General features: G+C 39.2%; 3 protein-coding genes across 3 annotated transcripts; 2 read left to right on the top strand and 1 right to left on the bottom strand.

Moving 5' to 3' along the window:
- Positions 1-624: 624 nt before the first annotated feature.
- ciz1a (cdkn1a interacting zinc finger protein 1a) lies at positions 625-9,632 on the top strand. Its single transcript, XM_039779246.1, has 16 exons — positions 625-767; positions 1,212-1,479; positions 2,620-2,747; positions 2,937-3,166; positions 3,573-3,690; positions 3,861-3,948; positions 4,041-4,135; positions 4,250-4,329; positions 5,033-5,239; positions 5,407-5,537; positions 5,651-5,744; positions 5,894-6,001; positions 6,097-6,222; positions 6,438-6,516; positions 6,665-6,786; positions 7,063-9,632. The coding sequence occupies exons 2-16, from the start codon at positions 1,310-1,312 to the stop codon at positions 7,579-7,581; spliced, it is 2,295 nt and encodes a 764-aa protein (XP_039635180.1). The 5' UTR covers positions 625-767; positions 1,212-1,309; the 3' UTR covers positions 7,582-9,632.
- On the bottom strand, positions 9,494-12,312 carry bbln (bublin coiled coil protein). Its single transcript, XM_039779248.1, has 2 exons — positions 11,860-12,312; positions 9,494-10,642 (listed from the first exon to the last, which is right to left on the bottom strand). The coding sequence occupies exons 1-2, from the start codon at positions 11,936-11,938 to the stop codon at positions 10,404-10,406; spliced, it is 318 nt and encodes a 105-aa protein (XP_039635182.1). The 5' UTR covers positions 11,939-12,312; the 3' UTR covers positions 9,494-10,403.
- A 409-nt stretch (positions 12,313-12,721) lies between these two features.
- On the top strand, positions 12,722-15,796 carry surf2 (surfeit 2). Its single transcript, XM_039779247.1, has 6 exons — positions 12,722-13,102; positions 13,244-13,395; positions 13,549-13,652; positions 14,759-14,944; positions 15,130-15,263; positions 15,385-15,796. Exons 1-6 carry the CDS (start codon positions 13,028-13,030, stop codon positions 15,472-15,474), a joined length of 741 nt encoding a protein of 246 aa, XP_039635181.1. The 5' UTR covers positions 12,722-13,027; the 3' UTR covers positions 15,475-15,796.
- Positions 15,797-16,409: the final 613 nt, after the last annotated feature.

The following is a 16,409-nucleotide window of genomic DNA, read 5'->3' as shown; positions in this document are numbered from 1 at the left end:
TTCAATATATTCAGACTTTCATTCAATATATTCAAGGTTCATTTAATATATTCAGACTTTCATTCAATATATTCAAGGTTCATTTAATATATTCAGACTTTCATTCAATATTCAAGGTACATTCAATATATTCGAGGTTCAATCAATATATTTGGACTTTCATTCAATATATTCAGACTTTCATTCAATATATTCAGACATTAATTCAATATATTCAGACTTTCATTCAATATATTCAAAGTTCATTCAATATATTCAGACATCAATTCAATATATTCAGACTTTCATTCAATATATTCAAAGTTCATTCAATATATTCAGACTTTCATTCAATATATTCAAGGTTTATTCAATATATTCAGACTTTCACTCAATATATTCAGAAAAAGATTAATTTAATATATTCAAACTTCACACACACACACACACACACACACTCACACACACACTCACACATACACACACACACACAAACACACACACACACATAATATAATAAATAAATATATAATAAATTATATATATATATATATATATATATATATATAATATTATATATATATTATATCTATGCCCACTAACTTATCTAAATGCAGACATGCATTTTCAGTTCTCCAGACAACCACCGGGAGGACAGAGTGCACTAACTTCACTGCGCTGGGTTTCTGCTTAATGCGAGTCGCACCGGGACAGAGAGCAGTTATTCAACCTTTTGCTATAATTGTAGTTGGATAATCACCAATACTCGCTACTTTCCTCTTTGAGAAGTAAGTCGTAACAACTATGGCCAAGAAGGTAAAATGTAGAAAGTACCCGAGAGGGCGCAGCTGGTTTATCTGTGAGTTATCTAGCTAGCTAGCTAGTTCGATGCTATGCTAGCTAAGCTAACTTGTAGGGTTCAGTTAACGTTACTGAGCGTGGTTAATGTAGCTTCGTTCATTTAGCAGGTATAGCTTATTCAATTATGTATACATTGTGTTAGTTCTGGAATAGCATGCTGCACTCTTTCAACAACAATTTGTTAAAATAAGCTAAGGAAAAAACAAGCAAATTGTTGTAAGCGTAGCTAGCAGCTAGCACTAGCTAATTGTCATCGCGAAAGCGACCTGTTGTCTGAGGAGGTGCGCACTGTTATTGAATGTGTCTTTACATTCAATAGTTTTTCTGACGGTTAGGCACATACTCACACAAGCCTTTTCTCTTTCATTCAGATATATTTTATTGTAAGGAGTGTCAACACATTGGCACCTCACAGCTGCTGGTCTGTCAACTCACGGTGTGACGTTAACGGTGGAAATTAAAGCCCGTCATGTTCAATCCACACATCCATCAACAGCAGCAGCAGCAGCAACAACAGCAGCAGCAACAGTTTCACCAGCACCTGCGGCAGCTACAACAACTTTTCCAGCAGCAGCCTCCACCTCCGCCGCAGCCGCCTCCTGGGCATCATGTCGCCCATCACCACCACCAGGCACAGCGGTAAACACGTTAATTTGAGACCGGGGATTATACAGGGCCTTCCGTATCTGATATGTATGGCTGGCGCCGTAGCTGAGTTGGAAGCCCTGTCGCACACATGCCAGACTACGATTCCGGGATGATTGGAAATCTAGCTATAGATGTGCAGTATTTTAATTTAAATAGAATATCTATTCAGCTTCCCTATGAATTAGTCAATGGTGAAGGGGCATTCAGCCAAGGCAGTGATTTGTTATATTATCTATGAAGTAGTAAACCTATGAGCTAGAACCTGCAGCTATACAGTAATATTTCCATCGGTCCCAATCTAGCAGCACTGGCATACCTTTTATAGAAAGTCGGTTTGTTATTGTCACCAGAGAGAACTATTAACTCCAACTAAAAAAACATTGTCTTTTTGGAGCAGATACTTATCTGGTTTCATACAGTGTTATTAAAAGTTTGATTATTGCCATGCTCCGTTATCTGGCCTGCCCAAAGGTAGTGTTGATTAACTGCATATTGTATATACCACTATATTGCAACATTACTGGCCCCAGATCACCTCTGTTCTGATCTTCACTTCTAGTAAAACCATAAAATACCCCGTGGGCTTCAAGTTACCTGCCAGCTTTTGTTACTTTTAATCACCTTTAATCCTCATAAAAACTCAGGTAAGGTCAAACGGGTCTCCTTTTTTATTGTGAGAATGAGCAAAAGCAGCAGTTGGTACAGCTTTATCCCACCAACACTCCATACTGTACCTGTTGTCTTTGACATATTCCCATGCTGTCATTCAATGCTACCCCCCTAATGTTTGGAATGAAGAGGAGTTCTCATTAACGCTAATGCATATCATAGCTGCTACGCAGTTACCCATAATCAGGAAAAATAGCACAAACCGCTTGTGTTTGTATTAGGACAGAATAATTGTATGCAGTTGTCCATGTCAAGTCATTTTCTTTTCCACTCAGTATTTTCTACGTCAGGATATCAGATGATTTCAAAATATGAGAGATGTGTGTATTTCCATGATTCCCAGAAGGATCATTTGGCTGAAACACTAAGTTCTTTAGCTACAGATTTCAGTGAGCTGTGGTTAGGATGGTGATGTCTTATTAAATTATGCTGCATTTTTCCTCTTGTTTATTTGTCACACAGAGCCATTCCTGTCGCTCCCCAGACAGCCCCTCCTCCCAGGATGGTCAACCTGTGTCAGGCAACCCAGACTACCATCCTCGCCCCCAATCCCATGCTGCAGGGGGCCCTGCTGATGCAGCAGATGCAGGGTACAGTTTTGATTATAGTGAAAAGACAGCAGCATCTGGAAATCATGAAGAGCAGTAGAATTTGTATTTGACATGTTCATAGATAGTGTTTTAAAGCATTGCATGACTAACTTACAAGGGGTTATAATTTTTAATTTGCCTATTTTCTTTCCTCACTCATGTCTCTTTTCATGCTTTGCTTTCATGCAGGTAACATGCGGGCTTTTGGGATGGCTGGACAACAGTTCCGTCAGTTCTTCACTGCTAGATCCAGGTCGTCTCTGCTCGGGCCGGTTCCCATGGGCATGGCCATCAAGTCCCCCATGATGGGTTTCCCAGCTGGTCGATCATTCCACCCACATGCTCGCTACTACAACAACAACAACAACAACACCACCACCACCACAGCCTCTTCCTCCTCTTCTTCCATCACTATTGCAGTAAATATAACTGTATTTCTGTATTTTTTCTGTACATCTGTCTCCCCCCAACCAGTCGAGGCAGTAGGCCACCCACCAAGATTAGTCATTTTAAGTAGTTTTTTAAGCATAAAAGTGAATAAGTTCCAGCTACTCAAATGTGAATGTTTACTGATTAGTCTTTTATGATAGTATACAAAATATCGTTGGGTTTTGGGCAGTTTATAGGACATAAAACCCCATTTAAATATGTCTACATTTTCTGCATTTTATAGGCCAAACAACTAATCAAGGACATTTACCAAAAAAAAGTTTCAAATGCAGTATTTAGTTCTTTGACAACCTTCAAATATTCAAACAGACATACTTTTAGGTGCACAGTATATTTATTTATATTTGTAATTCTGTTGTCTGTCTCTTTGTGTAGGACTCTGCAGCTCGCCAGCCAGACAGGAAGAGGGACAGTGAGCAGATGGCAGCAGAGGGCACAGACAACCAACCAGCAGCTAGCAGTACCAATGAAGCCACTGACAAGACTGAAACAGGTAGAGCTGCAATCCAACCAGCACTGAGACATGCTAATGGTTTAAAGTGTTGTAGTGTGTGTTGAATGTCATATGTGACTTTCAAGACTTCTCTTGAAGATTAGTGGTGAACATTTGTTTGTAGATAATGTTTTTCATCTTTGTATCCAACATGTCTTTTCTACCCACAGATGGTGCCATGGGAGGAGCAGATGAACTCACGCAGCCCTCTGAGGAGCAACTTGAAGAACCTGTAGTCAAAAAGCAGAGGACAGAGGGGTAGGGAAAACATTTTTATTGCTGTGAAGGTAGTTATGCTACAAAATCTTTACAACAACCTTGACATTTGTTCTTTGTTGTTTTTCCCTCAGGTCAGAGGAACAATGTGTTGTTGAGACAATTGCAGATACAGATGGGGAAGTTCTGTCTTCAGAGTGTAACAGCAACACAGACAGCCAGCCTGAAGGTAGAAATGTAGAGTAGATGGTTTAAAATACTTTTTTTATTAGGCAGTAATTTAATCTAAATGTAATGTAGTTTAGGTTAGTTAACTTGAAAACTTACTGAATTCTTTTCCCAGATTGCATCCTTCTGGAGGAAGGATGCTCCACAGGAAGATCAGGTGTTGTTGAAGCACTGGAGGAGAGCAAAGCTGCTGAGGTGAGAGGAGCCTTTATGGTCAGGTCATAGACAAAATAATGTTAATACTAAATCAGAATCAGAAGATTTATTGTCATTGTGCAAAATGAACAACGAAAGTTTTAGCAGCAGTTTCGCCCAGTATTATAAATCTAAATCTAAAAGACAAGAAATAAATAGTAAAACAACAAATTAAAAAGAAATATACAAAATGTATATACACACACAGAATTTGAAAGAAATATATATACAAAAAAATAGAAGAAATATACACACTAAAAGTATTGGTTATTGCACATGGTCCGTATGTGAAGGTGTAAATGTGTGTGAGGTTGTGTTAGTGAGTGTGTGTGTGTGTTCAGTGTGGTGATGGCTTGTGGAAAGAAGCTGTTCCTGAGTCTGTTTGTCCTGGTCCTGATTGACCTGTAGCGCCTGCCAGAGGGCAGCAGGTCAAACAGGGTAGGCAGGATGGGAGCAGTCTTGGATGATTGCCTAAGCTCTGCCGATGATCCTCTGTGCGGTGTTGACCACTCTCTGGAGCTTCTTGATAGATTGAATGATAGATTTTGAAGTAACTAAGTCACTGCTACAAAGGTGGGTCACGTTGGGCTGAATGGTATTTACCAATACTTGTCGACCTCTCGTGTACAGTATATTTCTGTCATATCTCAGTTAAATAAATGCATGACACTGGGTTTAGTTCTGGTTTGCAACCTCTCTGTAGGTGCACAGCTGTTTGTCAGCCCCGTCCCCATCTGCCAGGCTGAGTGAAGATGACCAGCAGGTTGATTTACTCTCAGAGGAGATGCCACAGGGCAAAGATGACCCTTTGGCTTCACCAGACAACCAGCCGGAAGAAGAGGATGGTGTAGTGGATGGCGCCAGCACGTTCTACTGCTACCTCTGCAGCATTACCTGCCACAACCAGCAAGTAGGTTAATGTACACAAACACATCAACATACATAGGCCATAGTGGAATGTAGTTTTTTTTGTGTATTCAGTTGCTTGTGTTTGTTGAGAATGTGCAAAAGGCTGAAAGTGGCAGCAAATGTATGATTTTGTTTTACTATTTTCTCTTCACTGTGTTTTTTTTGCAGAACTTCAGGAGTCATATGAACAGTGTTTCCCACCAGCAGAGGATGATGGAGATCCAACACATGAGCAACGCTTGCCTGGTCACCCTGCTGCCACGAGTGCAGGAGTCTCTACAGGACGCAATCAAAGATGGGTCAGTTTAAAACATGCAAATTTGCATTTGCCTTGCGTTTTTTATTGTTATTTTTGAACCCATTATCAATTTTGAACGGTGAGAGATAATTAGTTCATCTGTGTTTTCTGCAGAGAGAAGAAAGCCGACTTGAAGCATTGGTGTGCCACCTGTCACACCCACTTCACCAGTAGCATCATGGACCACCGTCGCACCGAGGAGCACAAAGTAAAGCTGCTCACTTTATAGATACCTCCATTTACATGGTGTTAATGCGGAGTTCAAGAAGTTTTAAATAAATAGTTGAAACCGCTTTTCTGGTTGCTTTTAAATGAGAATAATCCAAAATGATCTGGTATCCCTTCATCTCTCCTCAGCTTGCCATAGCCATCTCCTCCTGCACAGTCTGTAAGAAACACTTCAGGACCTCCCAGATTTTTGTGGAGCACTTGCAGTCCCAGGAGCACAGACAGAAATTAGAGAAGGTATCTGTGCTTGTATTGATTTAAAGCAACAACACACAAGTACTTTCCCATTAATGAAAATATGAAGTATCCATGCTGTACTTACTGTTCACCAGCTCCAGGAGCAGGAGGGCTGCGAGGCCTTAGGCAAGCTGACTGCTATGGACACAGACGGCTTCTCGTTGGAAGAGGTGGAGGGCAGTGAGGTGGAGGAGGGAGAGAAAAGACAGACAAATGAACAGGTGATTTGCATATAATTTGTTTTTGTTCGTAAATTCCTTCCATTGAGGCAACTGGTAGTATTTGCATTTAAGTGGCTGGTACGTTTTATATCCCAAGGTTTAACTTAGTTCAACATCACTTTGACATAAGATATAAAATAACACTATTAGTACCTCATACTCTGTGCATTTGTTATACAATAGTTGTTTACTGTGTCTCTGGTGACCTGGTACAGGATGACTTGTCCTCCCTTAAAGAAGTCACTCTAAAGGACATGGCCAGTGATGAGCAGTATGACTCTGACACAGTCTACGGTGAGTGCCTGCTAACTACTGATTGCTGCATAATTCATTTTGTTCTGTCTTCCTGCATGTTCTTTTTGTTTGGGTTTACTGATAACATTCGGTATGTGTGTTACATCACATTTGAGTGAAATTTATTCTTTGATTTCTTTTTCCTCAGGGTCCAGTTTTTTTGTTCCAGTAGCAGGTTTTATCTGCAGACTCTGCAACAAGTTTTACCACTTTGAATCGTCTGCCCTACACACCCACTGCAAATCAATCAAGCACTTTGAGAACCTCAAGGTTGGTTTTTGATGACTTAACTCACCTTGTCACCACTACGAATGAGGGAGTAGCTGGTATAACTGATTACATGTGGCCCAATGGAATTATTGTTGTTCTACTTGTTTTCTAAAATGAACTATTGATTGCATAACCCCAGCCTCAATCCAAGCGAACATAAGCTCTTGATGGGCTGGTGTGCATTACTGTGCATGTAAAATTGATGTGCATCAATGTGTGTTATCCTCGAGGAATTTCCATATGTATTTGCAGTATTGTTATGCTTTCTCTTCTCAGAGGTACAGAGAGTTGCTGAGTCAAAAGAGTGGAGCTGTTGAATCTTCCAGAGAGTCTCTCCTAGCTGCAGACAGCATCAGACCTGTAACAGAAACCACCACAGACTGTACGGATGAAAATTCCCTTTCTGATGAGACTGGTTTAGTGACTAACCTGAACTCCATCCAGCCCATCATTACACTCACCCTGCAGACAGAAAACCAGCAAAAAGCAGAACCTGACCCAACCTCAAAGGACTCTGTCAGCACCTCAGCGACCAGCACTGGCAACACAGACCAAGAGCTCAGCCTCCACATCAAGAAGGAAGAGCCCACATCCCAGGTCTCTGTAGTTCTGGAGAGTCCAGCTGAGCTGCCTGCTGGTAGCAGAGAGGAGCCAGACTCGGAGCCAGCAGATGCTGCTGAGGAGGCAAATAGAGACGAGGAGGAGAGGGAAGCTCCTGCTGTCCCAGGGAAAAAGAATGGCACAGGGAAGGCAAAACCCAAACGCAGGTCAGGCAGGGCCACAAACAGACGCTGAGTCACAGATAAGATGTGGAAAGAGTGGAAACCTGGCACAATCGTAACCTTAGGACAGGATGTGTCAGTATGTGAAGAGATTCTTCCATGAAATCGAGACCAAGACGTAAACAACCCTGCCTCTCTCCATGTTGGGACTTTCTGAATTAACCACACACCAACAAATAGGAAGAATGATGGTGAATCACGGTGGAGCATGACTTCTTATGTGATGCTCTTCCAGGGTGGAAAATGTAACACCTGACACATCTCCAGCCTCGCCATTAGATTACAGCAATCAAAATTAGATCATTATAAGATATGTAAATGTAGCTCAGAACAAACACTTTTCCTTCCATATTAACAAAATTGTAAAAAATGCATTTATGCTGCCTAAAACCTAATTTTAATTAGGAGAAGTTTCTTATTGGATACCCACTAGAAAAACCGTTACCTGAATACACATGCTGTGTCTCAATTCCATACTTGGTACTTCAAATCTAAACGGTGTCAAGATGAAGTATGCATAAAACGTCAGTTGCACTATTCTGCCACAAGGAGAAAAGGAAATGGAGGAGCTGTTCACAGCAGCAAAACATAAAAAAGAATTGTGGATAAAAACGCCCCACATAACTACTGGATGACTTGCCATGAATTTTAGTACAGACACTTGTGTCCTCAAAGATGAGGGCTCATTGTCTGCTTTTGCTAATTTTCTAGCAAGTAAGAAATGATTGTTTATAACCTACAAGTGAAGACCTTTTCAACATTGCTAACCATGTTGTGGCACATGCTTTTAGCGAGCTGAAATGTAGAATCTAACCGGTTTGAGCGGGTGGCAAATTTTGTTTAAAGAAAGGGTTAAAAGCGTATTTTGGCTTGAGTGTCGAGCAATGCTGAACCTTGAATCTGATGATAGCTTTGTTCAGGGCTTTTGATTATCCTTTATTTATTTTTTTTGACATTTTGTGTTCAAGTTGATGCCGTGTTTGGGGCACAGAAGTTGTCAGCAGCTGTGGCCTTCTCACTGAAATAGTGCGGGCAATGGGAAGTTCTTTTGCACAATGAAGAGTTCAAAATGTGTTGGGATTCAACACAATATGTAGGAGCTGATGTAGTATTGAACGCATGTCAACAATATGTCTAAAACATCTGTAACATCTGCACACAGTCATATGAAAGAGAAATTTGAAAGCTTGTCAATCAAGGCAGATATATGCTGCTTGAAAGTATGTAAAGTTGTTTTTTTCTTCTTGCTGGGTGTTTTCTTCAGAGGATCCACACAGACTTTTAGCTCAAAATTGCATAAAGATAAAAGTACTTGCATTTAATGGATTGTGTTGGCATAACAGTGATTTATATGCAAAATCATGTTTGATGTCACATTCCCATTTACATTTGCTAGTTTGCCTACTTAAAAATTAAAAAAAAATCCTTTCATTTCCATGGAGTTACAAACCGGTTAGTGGTAGCTGCTTGTTTCCTCCAGTTTACCATTGCATTATTTTATTTTTAGCTATACACTGAACAGATGGAATCAATTGAGTTAATGTAAGGAGGATAAACCATGAAGTGTCTGTAGGTATTTATTGTAGCAAATTGTCCTTGCAAACTTTAAACTCTGATTTTAAGCAGCAGTAGATTATCCTAGTTTTAGATTATACAAATGTATAATTTTGATTTCAGCAGTCACGAGGCTTCATAATTAGTGTGTTGTTCTGGAAACATTTCATCCTATGTATTAGAAAAGGATATTTTAAACCACAGAAGTGGTTGGATGACGCATGTAGCAACTCTTGTAGTTATGGTGGCGGCTGTCACATGATTAGTACGGCATCATATTCTATCTGAAAGAACGAGACACGAAACTGCTTTGAGAATGGAAGGAAGCAGGAGATAAAAGGAAGTGTAAAGGATAATTTCAAACAAAGCTGTATGTTTTTATTTTTATTTAGCTACTAAATGAAGGTGAACAAACAGATGATGTTTTCTAACTGCTGGAAGTTTTATGTATTTTTGGATTTTTGTTTTCAGTCATTTTAATTTATATTAAAATGTCTGACAATTCCCAGACTTTGTTGACTTCATTTTTACTTTTTTTGGCTAACTCTTAATATACACAAACACTTATAAGCTCACTTATCCTAAACAGATTAATGCTAATGAACAGGACAGCAGATTGACAGTTATACAGTCATGATGCAGATCAAACATTAATACACATCTGTAGTGTTGCACATTTACTTTTTGGGATAAAACAAACAGGAACAGACACAAAAGCTATTAAAAATCTCAATTTCAACACACTACACAGAAGTTTGACTATGCCCCTATGGGCAATGAGGACATACTGAAGATCATGGGAGAGTCTGCAGTAATGTGTTTGACAGAATGGGTCACCATAGATATCAGCATGTTATCACATCACATTGTCATGTGTATCTGCTTTTTTACCTTAACAAAAAAAAAGGGGGGACATTGCTTTTTAAATGTCAACACATCAACGACTTAGATTTTACTGCAATAGTCCCAAGTGACTATGGTGTGAAACTTGTTTAAGAAGCTGCTAGAGATCAATAAACTCCAATCTGCTCAGGAAACAAACATCAGCACATCACAAAAGAGGGAAAACTAGATTGAGTTCACTGATAGAGGAGAAACAAAATATCCCATCTGCTGATGGGGGTGTAAATTCACAAGAAGAAAATTGATGGGCGACGCAGATCAAGGGTCATTAGTTCAACAGACAGATAAGGAGTTGAGTCAACTTTCATAAATATTTACATCCCTGTATTTTGCTGAACTCAACCCCCCCCACCCCATCCCATCCCACCCCACTCGTCATCACTCATTTTCAATGTCCTTGTTCAAGTATTCCTTGCTGGTTGAGGAGGAGTCCCCGTCTGCAGGACAATGCTCCTCCTGGCTCTGGGAACCCAGCAGTTGGGCCCTGAACTCCAGCCGGGCTTGCCGGTTTGACTCCAGAAGCTCGTGCAGTTTGCCATTAAGTGAATCATTCCGATCTTCCAGGTCATCGAGATAGGAGTTGATCTGATCTAGCATGGAGTTGATGGCTTCATACTCTGTGGATATGCAGCAGAGAGATGAGTCATTTCTGTCAGACAGAGTTGTACAGTAAGAACTTCCTTGCAGAGTAAAGAGTTTCTGGTCTTAAACATAAAAGATGTAATTAGGATGTACAAAAGGATTTCTTTATACCCCCCAATACCCCCATTATTTTAGACATGCTTAATGCTGTCAAATTACCAATTTATGACTTCCTATAACTATCAGTAACTGTATGGTCTAATGTGTAAATGGCTAGCACAGACAGGCAAGAGGGCAACCTAAATCAGACAAATATTCAGCATTTTTTCACCCATAGCTGCCAGTCCCCAGGATGAAATTATCTACAAATCAGAGTAGATGTAACCTGTGTTACAAAAATAACTATGTGGGTATTAAGAAAGACAATACTTTAGACAACTTCATAAACAATACTAGATCTCAAGAAATAAGCAACAAATGTGGACTGATACTGCTTTTTAAGGCTGTTAAAAGCATATAGCAGAAGCTTGCTGATATTATCAGTGCATTTCCAAACAATTCCCATCTACCGTTTACAGTACTTAACAAATCAACTCAATTTGAGGACCTCAAGCTGAAAAGCAGATATACAGCCCATATGTTATCTGGAGATAAATATTGGATATGCTGAAGAATCAGAATTAGATTTATTGCAAAAAGATGTTTTCACTTGCCCAGAATTTGCCTTGGTGTGTTTGGTGTATACAATAAACATATGAAAATACAATAAGCAATAAACAATAGAGCCAAGTACTGCAACAGTTAAGAGCATAACTATAGAGAAAAATATGTAAAAGACACTATGACAAATATGTATAATATAACTGTTTTAAGTCTGTGTACGGTTTTGTGCAGGGTGTGCAAAATATGAATCTGGAAACAGTTCCAAGTATATATACAATACACAGATATCCATAGACAGCAAGCAACACAACTGCTGTCAATTTGAGAGTGTAACGTTACCTAATATATATATATATATATATATATATATATGTGTGTGTATATATGTGTGTATATATATATATATATATATATATCTCGACGTGTTCCCTGACATCAAGTGGAGGTCTCATGATCTAATTCAACACAACGCAGTGCTTCGGGATAGTGACTTTATTGACCAAAGATCACTGGAACTGCACACTGAATTAGCTAGATATTAGTGTGTAAGTATGCATCGATAACAATAAATGAACACATTAACACTTACCTTCGTCCTCGAATTCATCTTCGTCGTTGATAATAGCATCGTCAATTGGGATGTCTGGATCTCCATTTGGTCCAGACATTATTTAACTTTAAATATTCACGTTTATTACTTTACAATAGTTAGCTGTCCTAACTGTATGCTGTTAACCTAGCTGGCTGGGTTGACAGGTAATTAGCATTAGCAAACTAACGAGCAACAGTTAAAATTCAGCAAACTGAATGAATAAACAAGTTCACCGTTAAATGTCTAATTAACGTTATTTTCTTCTTCTTCTTCTTCTTCTTCTTCTTCTTCTTCTTCTTCGGATTTTTATTGGCGGTTGGCAAATTTAACGTTATTGTCAGACAGTTTGGTTCCAGGTATATCCATTGACATACATATATCTATGGGTTCCAGGAGGAAGTCTCCAAAGGTTGTTGGCTAGCTCGAAGTGATGCATTATGGGAGAAATGTGGGCGGGGTTGTTACGTTACAGCAAAGATTGTTGTAGTAATAAGAAAGAGTACTCATACTGTACGGATAACTTGATGAGAAGTTGAGTTAAAATATATATACAATACTACACCTCAGAAAATCTTTAAAGCGTTTTTACGTTACTATTACTAGTGCCCGTTTTAGAGCAAGATCAAGTTTTTTATTTGAATTTTCTTCCATACCACCGCAGCTTACTTATCGACTACACTTATGGTTTCTGCAAATACGAACAGAGTGGTCTCTCTATTTTTATTCTCCTGCTCTCTGATTCCGAGCTGTCAGAGTCAGCTGACTTAAAGGACCTGACTTAAGCCAATTTACGTTTATTTTTGCATTCATGTTGAGGTTAATGTTGGCATACGTGTAGCTAGCTACTATATAAAATACATGTGAAATCTGTGTGTCATAGTAGCAGATTTATTGTATAGCTACAGTTATGCTAGTTACTCGGTTTAACGACACTCAAATTGATTTAATCAATCAAAGGGTCGCGTTTGATCATTACCACAACAATGGTTGAAAGGGAAGCTGTATCCTTTCGTCTAAGCTGACCTTCCTGACTTTGGTCACTGGATGGCGCTAAAATATCATGCAAAACAGAGTCTGCGCCTTCAACCCACGTGTAGTCGTTTCCTGTAAGGGGGTGGCCTGATCAACACGCACTGAAAGATTTGTTTTGAAGTGTTTTTAAGCTATGGATGAATTACCTACGGACCTCAAAGCCTTTCTTCTTAACCACCCATTTCTTCACCTTACAGATGGCAAAAAGGTTAGCGAGTTAATGTCCTATCACATTACACGAAACACACCGTCGTTCAATTTGATGCTAGCCATATTGCTAACTATCTCACGAGCCATATACTACTTTGAAGTGTTGTGATGGCTACCTCATTTCATTTGTTGTCTTCAGATCAAATGCACTCTGAATGGCCATGAGTTTCCATGCAACCTGGTGGAGCTAGAGAAGTTCACTAAAGGGAAGAAGTATGAGAAACTTAGTGCTGCAGCAGAGTTCAACTACAGCCAGTATGAACCACACGTTGTATCAAGCACAAAACAACCGTAAGGAGACTCTTGCTTACCATTTTGCAAGAGAAACATGTTCCTTATATTACTTGCATGGCCATTTCTCACTCCGAAATGGGCTGAATGTGTGAAGCTAATCAGGACATCTGTGTGTAATGTGTTTTCTGATGTCTTTTGTCTGTTTTACAGCAATCAGCTCTTCTGTAAGCTGACCCTCAGACACCTCAACCGGCAGCCGCATCATGTCCTAAGACATGTAAACGGGAAACGCTTCAAGAAAGCCCTCTCCAAATGTCAGTACATTACTAATCTACATGCGTGGCACTTTGTTTTTGTTGTATACATATTATGAATTAGTGGGTTTAGTATGCCTTTTGAACAGTGGGGATGTCATACAACCTAGGCCAAAGTCACAGACTCTTAGTGTTGTACTCATTATTCAGGAAGGAAATCAAAGCTATCTGGTGTAAATCTGCTGATAAAAAAAAATATATATATTTCCATGGTAACCCTTATCTACTGAACATAATCTTCCCAATCTGCTTGACCAACGTTTTCATTAGAGATGGTCCGATACCATTTTTTGCTTCCGATAGCTCAACTTGCGTATCGGCCGATACCGAGTACCGATCCGATAACAATGTGTCATATGTTTTTAACAACTGTATACTACTATCCCTGTATGGATGTGATATAATTTCTATCTTTGTTGTCTGTCTGGCTCAGGTTAAACTCTTTGTGAAACATAAACAAACACAAACAACGAATGCCGTAGAACTTTCTTTTATTATCCAGTTTGACAGTCCGTTATAATGGAAAAAGAAAATAAATAAACTACTTTTAACGTAGATTTTCTATAGGGCTTTATTACGTGGTATCGGATCGGTGCATAAACTCCAGTAATTACCGATACCAGCGTTTTAGGCAGTATCGGAGCCAATACCAATACTGGTATCGGTATCGGAACATCTCTAGTTTTCATACATTTTGGGATTTTGTTGATTTGTTTGAATCAATTTTCTTAAGGCAAGTATAACCCAATAACACTTCCATCAAGGCAGTTATCTAGTCACAATATTCACATAAGGTTTTGATTTCACACTGATCGACTTCTATTTTAGATTTACACTGTAGTGTTTCTTCCGTTCTTATTAGTGTTGCCATTGTAACTTGGTCCTTTTTAAAACTACTTGATAATATCACTAAACTTCAATCGCAGCATTCTTCACGGAGCTATATGTTTGCCCAGCAATGACACGTTCGTATCAAATCAGAAACCATTACAGTGTTCTATCAGTATTATCAATATGCAGTCCATATAATACACCGCAGATATGTTGTTTCACAACATTCACACTGTCAATTTCATTACTGACATGACGGTCTCATTCTGCTCTAGATGAAGAGTGTGTGAAGCAAGGGATTGAATTTGTTCCAGCCAGACTCAAGCAGAAAAGGCCCAAAGACATCAGAGAGGAGGTCAATTGGGGGAAGCCCTCAAAACACGGGAACAACGCATTTGAACCCTCATCCAGTGACGAGGATCACAGTGACTCAGAAGACAGCATGAGTGACCTCTACCCTTGTCAGTATCCCGCGTGCACACATCTTTGTCCACTTTTTATTATAATGGTGGTTATGTCTAACTGTATGTCATTGAGTTCCCAAGAGTCTGCAGGATTTCACTCCAGGAAAAACCTAGTGAATTTATTGTGGCTTGTAGGATTGCAGTTTTACTTTGCTGTAACACTGTTTCATATGTTTCCACAGCCACAATGTTCACTTTAAAAAACGAAGCGGAAGAAATTATGGAGGGTGACGGGGATAAGGAGGAAGATGACTTCCAAACGGATGAAGACGAGGAAATGGAACTGGATAAGCCGGTTCTGCAGAAACGCAAGAAGGTCTGTCAAAATGGGAAAAATGTTTTCTGTGTTTGTTGAATCCAGTCAATGTTAATAGCTTGCACTAATAGAATTTTCTTTTCCTGACTGACATTAAAGCTGTCATATTTATGTCTTTTAGGTACAGGGTGGTGGTTTTCAGAAGAAATTCAGAAATAACCACTGGAAATCAGGCCGAAAGAAACCTGGGAAAGTGCCAAATGGAAAGTAACAACTGAAACCATTTACGTGTAGTATTTTTATCCCTGGTAATTTGTCAGGGAGCAACACTGCACTTCCAGTTAGTAGTATTCCTTTCTGAGCCGCCTTACCTTTGTAAAGGTGAACATCCCTTTGATTTTTCATATTTTCTGCATATGAAAGGTCGTCTGTTTTCTGAGTTGTGATGTTGCACAGTTTCTACGAGGCTGGTTTACGTGAAATGAAAAATGTTAGTGGCTGTGAACGCATCGTTTGACTGGATAAGTTGTATTGTCTGGTTTGCAACCAAGTGTGATTGTATAAAATACACCTCAATTTGGATTTGCAAACATTGTCCGTCTTTTATTTATTTTTTTTAAACCACCATTGACTATAGAATGGATGAAAAGGAGAGACCTTTACAGACAGTAACTCTTGCAGGCCATGAACATATAATTTGACAGAAAAGTGCTAATCATAAAAAGCATTTTATAAATTGTCAATTTTCCAAGAAGAAAGGCATTGCAGACTAACATGCATCTACATTTTGTATATTGCATAGTATTTTATAATTTATTTCACTGCTTAATAAACAAGAGGGAGTGTAGACATTTCTCACACAGAGGACTATATGAGAAAGGTATAGCATGGAAAATAACCACCTTACTTCGCAGTAGCAGGTCATTGCTGATGTAGCTTGCAAACAGTTTTGACAGCTACATCAGCAATTCCATGTCGAGAGGCTTTTATGCTGTAGACAACAGCTCTTCCAGTACCTTAACCCTTGTGTTGTCCTTCGGGTCCCGGTGACCCGAAGAACAAAACGAGGGTTAATGCAGCACCTTAGTGCTTGTTTGTACAGCATTTTGGTCAGCTTAAACTGTGTTTAAATGTTCTCTAGAAATAAACTTTACTTAGTTACTTTACAAGAGACCGGGTTTAGAGCGCAATTCTCAACAAAGTAAA

Source organism: Perca fluviatilis, chromosome 17 (assembly GCF_010015445.1).
Source record: "Perca fluviatilis chromosome 17, GENO_Pfluv_1.0, whole genome shotgun sequence".
Lineage (NCBI taxonomy): Eukaryota > Metazoa > Chordata > Actinopteri > Perciformes > Percidae > Perca > Perca fluviatilis.
Note: the sequence above shows the minus strand (reverse complement) of the source record. Positions and strands in the feature narration are given on the sequence as shown.

What these genes read in the sequence shown, in the direction of transcription:
- surf2 (XM_039779247.1), top strand. Translation starts at nt 13,028, where the DNA reads ATGGATGAATTACCTACGGACCTCAAAGCCTTTCTTCTTAACCACCCA. An exon ending in CAAGAAAGCCCTCTCCAAAT is followed by an intron (nt 13,653 to 14,758) that starts GTCAGTACATTA and finishes ATTCTGCTCTAG; the next exon opens with ATGAAGAGTGTGTGAAGCAA. An exon ending in TTCTGCAGAAACGCAAGAAG is followed by an intron (nt 15,264 to 15,384) that starts GTCTGTCAAAAT and finishes TATGTCTTTTAG; the next exon opens with GTACAGGGTGGTGGTTTTCA.
- bbln (XM_039779248.1), bottom strand. Translation starts at nt 11,938, where the DNA reads ATGTCTGGACCAAATGGAGATCCAGACATCCCAATTGACGATGCTATT. An exon ending in AGATGAATTCGAGGACGAAG is followed by an intron (nt 10,643 to 11,859) that starts GTAAGTGTTAAT and finishes GCATATCCACAG; the next exon opens with AGTATGAAGCCATCAACTCC.
- ciz1a (XM_039779246.1), top strand. Translation starts at nt 1,310, where the DNA reads ATGTTCAATCCACACATCCATCAACAGCAGCAGCAGCAGCAACAACAG. An exon ending in ACAGACAGAAATTAGAGAAG is followed by an intron (nt 6,002 to 6,096) that starts GTATCTGTGCTT and finishes ACTGTTCACCAG; the next exon opens with CTCCAGGAGCAGGAGGGCTG. An exon ending in AAAGACAGACAAATGAACAG is followed by an intron (nt 6,223 to 6,437) that starts GTGATTTGCATA and finishes GACCTGGTACAG; the next exon opens with GATGACTTGTCCTCCCTTAA.